The sequence below is a fragment of the Oryza glaberrima genome, chromosome 2, assembly GCF_000147395.1.
Source record: "Oryza glaberrima chromosome 2, OglaRS2, whole genome shotgun sequence".
NCBI classification, from domain to species: domain Eukaryota; kingdom Viridiplantae; phylum Streptophyta; class Magnoliopsida; order Poales; family Poaceae; genus Oryza; species Oryza glaberrima.
In genome coordinates, this window is record NC_068327.1 from 12274629 (window position 1) to 12281270 (window position 6642).

The 6642-nt window shown below is 42.8% G+C and overlaps 1 protein-coding gene across 1 annotated transcript; it reads right to left on the minus strand.

The window, feature by feature from the left end:
* Positions 1-2188: 2188 nt before the first annotated feature.
* LOC127761018 (uncharacterized) lies at positions 2189-5667 on the minus strand. Its single transcript, XM_052285226.1, has 2 exons — positions 5406-5667; positions 2189-2737 (listed from the first exon to the last, which is right to left on the minus strand). The coding sequence occupies exons 1-2, from the start codon at positions 5662-5664 to the stop codon at positions 2454-2456; spliced, it is 543 nt and encodes a 180-aa protein (XP_052141186.1). The 5' UTR covers positions 5665-5667; the 3' UTR covers positions 2189-2453.
* Between the last annotated feature and the right edge of the window lie 975 nt (positions 5668-6642).

A 6642-nucleotide genomic window follows, 5' to 3' on the forward strand; every position in this document is an offset into this window, starting at 1 on the left:
CTGCATTGTGAACCTTTTCTTCTAGGCCCCTATCTTCTTTCTCATTTGCTCTCTTCGTCCACCGCTCGCTTCCGTCGCCCTCTTTTCTCCCAAATCGCAGCGAGGTGTCGCGACTAGGGTTGTAGCACCATTACAACGAGTCAACGAGGTTGCAGGGAGGTGTAGACGTGGTGCGGTGAGGCTGAGCGAGGTTCGGCGACTGGGTTGAAGAAAGAGGTTTGGCAGCGGCGAGGCAATGGCTAGCCCGAGTCGGAGCACAACACAGTCGGTATAGCAAATATCTGGACAGGTAAAAGCTTTGCATCTCTAATTCGATACAAGGAGAGGCCATTTTGATTACTCGCCTGTTGTTCTATACAATGCAGCTCGGAGGCTGCAAGATGGATTTTATGGAGCTACTAGAATGTAGATGGTGGACCACGATCTGGCTTCTGGGCCAAATGTGCTAAATCAAGGTGATGGCACAATATGCTGGACACAAGAAGAGCGTCGTTGAGCATCGTACGTAAACTGACTTTATTTGAATAACCAAGTGGTAGGACCATAGGAGGAGTACATTGTTTTAGCTAAGGGGGAAACAAATGGACAAAGCCAACCAAGGAGCGATTCCTTCTACGCTTCTACCGTTGATGGGTACGTGGTTTGATCCTGCCAGTAGTGGATTTCAAATTAACTCTAGGGGAGAACTCCACCCGTTGAATATAATAGGAAACTGCAGATGCTCCCCTGCAGCCGACTAACATTTCCTATTTCCTACCATTGAACTCAAACGTAATGTAACACAAATTACATGACGGAAAAATAGTACCATTAACCACGTTTATTAACTACTCTACTGTGCTTCACAGAAAATCAACTGCGAAGCAAATAATCATATTAGCCTTGTTCGGTTTAGAGGGGATTGAAGGTGATTGGAGGGTATTGAGGGGGAATAATTCCACACCATAATAGGTGTGGAATAAATCCCCTCCAATCTCTCTCTCACAGGGATTAACCGAACAAGGCCTTAGAGATAATAGAAATAGTTTGAAACAAAACATTGGCAGAATGCATCACGCGGTACTTCGTTAATCTACAGAAACCGACGCAGATGTAAGAACATGAATGATCCAAATGGCAGCATACCATATAATCAAGATAATTCATAACTCCAGCTTGACACCCAAAACTGATAGAAATCGGTCTGCAAAGTGTGCCATAATGAACCCAAAAATGCGAGTTGCAACGCGCAAATACCTAGGTAAGGATCAAATTGAAAGAACGGTATGTAGTAATGATTAATAAGATGTGTCACATCCATCTAAAATCTCTTTTATTATGAGACGGAGAGAGTACTCAGGTACTGCCAAAACTCTGAATTGACTATGTTTTGGGCGCCTTTTCTCAAGTACGCGATAAAAAATTTTGGTAACGAACTTAAATGATGGCTGAAATCCAATAGTATTGCTATCATTTAGGATTTAGCTAAGGTTTATTTGGGCATTAATCCACGCAAGCCCTTAACAGTTATATGCACATTTTCATTATTGGTTGTGCCGTGCTTTTACCGAGCTGGCCTTCACTCGGTCCAAGGGTTTACCTTAACCTCGCTACGGGCAATATACCTTTAACAAATTAAATGATAGCTTTACCTTTTAATCGATAGCTTTACTTTTTAAAACGAGAGCTTTACCTTTTATTTGATTCCCTCCTTTTAGTCGGGTACTAACATCTACTCTTTATGAGGCAACTTGCAGGGCATAAATAAAGTTCTTGATTTTACTGATAAACTCTTAAGGGTAGCACAATTTATGTGTTCTAAAACAGGTTACCGCTGTTATATCACTCGATAGAAGACACTACGACCCTGTTTAAAAGTAAGGTAGAATCATAAAGCGACTACCTCAAACCTGCGAAATAGACGCATCTGAGCGGGGGTTGTTTTCTTAAACGAAATGCGCTACAAACAGAGGCCAAGGATATAATATATTTTTATTATTAAAAAACAATTATATGCACATATAGTAGACTCAGTAATGTTTGCCTTCTCATTTTGCGGCCAAACATAGAAGGTATTATTATTACCAGAACATCAGCTAGGGGTCAACTGGACATTTTTATTAACATCAGCTACTTGGACAAGGCAAGGCCTGGTCCCTTGGGCCTTGTGGCTCATTTGTATTAACAGAATTCAAGTCTTTGCTCGAAATGATTTGAACGGACGCAACATGGTCCAAGATTATAAAGTATAAACATACTTATAAATCCATAGTTACAAAAACATGCAAAATCCCCTTTCTTCCAGTTACTGATGTTCGGTAAGAGCTCCATATGAGAATTACAAGCACCCCAGCTATCCATACTTTACACGGTTACACCTTGTTTACAGTTTGTTTGTACCATGTCCAAGCAGGAAGCCATATCAATTCTATATATTTCTTTTCTTTCTTTCGCAAACAAATGAAAACACCTGTTTAGCTACAGTACAAAGGGGCGTTGGCAGGCTTGTAGAGGAACGTCTTGACGGTGTGAGAGTTTCCTGAAGGCTTGCTGTATGTGAACTTGACCCCAGAGTGTGTATCACCCCTCTTAGTGCAATGCTGGTGAAAGCTGCTGATGGGCCTTGCCAAGCATGACTCCCAACGGTCACTCTCTGGCATCGTCTCCGCAACAATGTAGACACCCTTGGAGTTTGTGAAGGCCTGGTAGTTGATAACTTCACCAGATCTCGTGATGCAGAGGACGGCAACCTCGGCACCTACACAAGGTACAAAGACAAGCAAGAGGAATGGGAGAGTAATAAGCTTTTAGTACTTTGATTACAGTGTACAGGTAAACATAAGTGAGGAATGAAAAGTGAGGAAAACAAAATGAAATGCACAAAGTGGAAGTACTAAACAATAGGACCACATGTATATGCCTGCGCACCCCCCAAAAAAAAAAAAAACAAAGCTAGCTTGTGGTAAGGCAGCTACCAGTCTACCATTGTACTTGTACTAGTGTTTGCTGACTAGGTGGAAAGTGGAAACAAGGAAAAACCCTAGCAGGTCTATCTGTTCAACCGGCAGACTTTATACTCAAACCAACAGGATTCTAGCTATCGCCAAAAGCAAGCCCCATTGCACTTGCCCCTCCATTAGAGCTTTTATTATTGAAGAAGTAAATTTCACAAAACTGCACTACCATTGGGGAAAAAAGAATCACAAAATCACACTTTTACACAAAATCTCTGAACCACATGAGCCTTTCTATTGCCGTAATATCCTACTGGCTGGCTCCACTCGTCGGTTTCACAAACTCATCAAAAATTTTGCTAACATGGAGGTTCTTGCAACACTGGATAAGTGCTAGCATGTCATCATGATTGCTTGGCATCTGGGGTTGAATAGGAGGGATTTTTAGTAGTTGTAGTCCCAATCCCACCCCACCAAGCAATAGAGCGCCTATGAGTCAATTTGGTATTGCAACAACCTCCATGACATAAATGGAAACAGAAACATATCCTGAGACCAAGAAGTCACCCTAACCTACTAGGCCTGCCGAAGATGATGGCAATGTGTAAAAGTGTAGATTCGTAGTGCAAATGGAAGTTTGCTTTGCTGAAACTGTAACTTAAAAGTATGGTTTCATTATAGACTTTTACAGTTTTGTCATTTGTGAATGTACTCTAAAAATAGATTAAGGGATAAGATTCCATTGTTCATTGAAAACTGGAATATATGAGTATAAACAAACTGATAACCCTCTTTTATTGAAATATGAATGAACGAATTGTGAAAACCCATCAGACCGATTCTGGATATTCAGACCTAAAGAAAGAAATGGCTAAATGGGTTGTCGCCACATCATGCTTCGACCATTTTGCTTGCCCTTTGCCAACGCTTTGTTTTTGTCATTGCTACCAATGGTTCTGCCAGACCTAATAAGTTTGTAGCAACCCACAAGCACAACAACATTAATGATCTATTGGTTTTCATTTAGCATCCCAACATTGCTGAGAGTTTCTTTTTTCAATGAACAATTCAAACCATAGCAGAATGAATCGGCTAACAAACAGAAGAGAATTTCGAGAGTTTACAATGTGCAAGCAGTACACTCCTTGGTAATCACCAAGTCCTCCTAGGAGTGCATAGGTACTCAGTGCAAGCCTCAACGCACCAAACCTTAGCCTTCCTTGTCTGTGGTTAGGTACTAAGCGCCAGACTACCGCCTTGCGACTTGCCAGACTCTAGTGCCAAGGGTAATATTGTAGGCAAAGGATAGAAACCGGCTACTTAATACTTAATAGTGACCAGGTATAAAGAAAAGGCTAGGTCCAGACAACGAGCAGAACACACACCTGACTTGATCTGAAAGCTATCGACCTGCAGACCACTAACAATATCCATGGACTTTTTAACCTTATTGATATTGATGTTTCAACATTTAATCCTACCATCCAAATGAAGGATCTATGGCTTCACTGCATTTCTTTGCAGTTAGCATTTGGTATTATCTAGTTATATCAAACCACAGGCATCATCACGAGCAATACTCAATATTTTTGCTACTTTGATTAGCTCAGGAGCCAAATACTATAGTACCATGCTTATGTGATTATTACTGGGGAGCGAAAGTCAAAAGCAAGAGAATGGAAGTACTGGACACCAAAAATGGACCCAACAATTTTACAGGGTAAACTCCTTGAACATATGATCAGCCAATTCGACTTCAGTTCTTCCATCTTAGTAAAAACAAGTTCCTGCAAGTTGCAAGGTCGAGTAGGACATAACCCCTATTTGACCCCTCAAAGAAGAATATATAACAGGGAAAAAAAAAACATTGACAACCGTTTTTCAGTTTTTATTTCTCTGAATCAACTGTCATGTATGGGTGAATCTGGCAATATGGTTAAACTTTTCCAAATTCCCAGAACAGGACGTGGGTAGAGTACATAAACAAATTTGGGAAATGGGAACACAAATTGGTGAATTGGGCAAAAGGCCAAGATTGCAAATTTCACCATCAAGGCAGCAATTCATTTCATTTCAAGACAAATGAAAAGGGTCGATTCACCGTGCTTCACGTGATCAGATATCAAATCCATCCCCAACCTATGTCCTTCTAATACTGGGAATACAAATTACAGTTCCTTCTACCAGTTCAAAGTAAAACTTCGAATTCGTTAGAACGGCAGCAAGCAACTACGCTCTCCATCGACGAACCGCGCCCCGCCCCTCTCAAATGCAACGCAACCTCCAGCTCTACCGAACGGCTCGAATTCCTCCACTAGGTCAATCATGAGCGCCAACGCAAGGCAAGATCCAGAACAGGGGAAGCGGGGCAGCCGACTCTTAACTCGAGATCCACTCTAGGAACCGCACGCACGAAATCGACATCAAGGACCGAGCTACGAGCACGCAAGGCTGTCGGATAAGGAAGGATACCTTCGAGGACGTGGTCCTCGGGGCCGATGGCGGCGTCCCCGCAGACGTCGCAGACGACGTGGCCGCGGATCTCCCCCGTCCACGCCTCGGCCGCTACCAGCAGCAAGGCGAGCACGGCGAGGACGAAGAGAGCCCGCCGGAGAGGACCGGCCGCCTCCGCCTTCGCCGCCGCCATGGATTGGGCAGCTCGGTAGTTTGAGCGTCTCCTCCGATGGTGGGAGATGGTCGGGGTAGGTAGGTTGGTGGCCGTTTGATTCATTGATTGACACTAGCGAGCTAGAGTAGGGAACCAGAAGAAGAAATGAGATGATTTTACGGTTCCACCCCTTCCTGCAAAATGAGGCCTTGGGCCCAAAATTTTCACAAGAAACATATTAAGGCCCGCCTTGAGACAGTTCTGACGTGCTGAATCAAGAGAAGTGGGCCGTCCAAGCCGAAATGGATCCCGGTGGTCAATATCCCTAGGAGATGTTCTTTTGTCTTCCCTCAGCTACGACACCCGTCTCATTTTGTGCACTCAACCACAAAACCAAATATAGAGTACTCCCCCATCCCAAATTAATCATCATATAATATGTATGTACCAAGACTAAGGATAATTTAAAATACATGGATCAAGACGTCATGCACAATATTATGCACACATTATCCCACAATACATGCATTTATTAAAACATAATGCACAATTACACTCTTAACATGCAAATATTCTCCCGTGATGTATTAATTGTACTCTGATAAAATCCGTGTCCATGCGGTTATACGATGATCAAGTTGAGAAGTTTTGGTTTTTGTTATATGATGAATAATTTGAGAATGAGGGAGTAACTCTTAACTATAAAAAGGGTTCGTTTTACTTTTCCAAACAGTTTGGACGCTGGTTTTATCCTACGTGACAAGTTGACCTAAAGTTGATTAGCAAATAAATAAATATAATAGTGGACCCAGATGTCAGTAAGTGACCGCTATATTTTTCTTCTGCCCTCCCTTCTCTCTCACCTCTTCCCCATCTCTCTACACTTCTCCCCTCTCTCTTGGTGACCTTCAAGGGCGATGCTCGATGGAAGAAGAGCCGGAGGCAGTGGCAACCTCGCCACCGGTGGAAGCGGAGGTATTGGGAGAGATTAACTGAACTGGGAGGACTTGGAGGGTCGCGATGAAAAAGCTCGAGGGCTCACTATCAACGAACTTAGTATCGGTCGCAGTGAAGAAGCTACATGCACCTTTTGCAACCCAA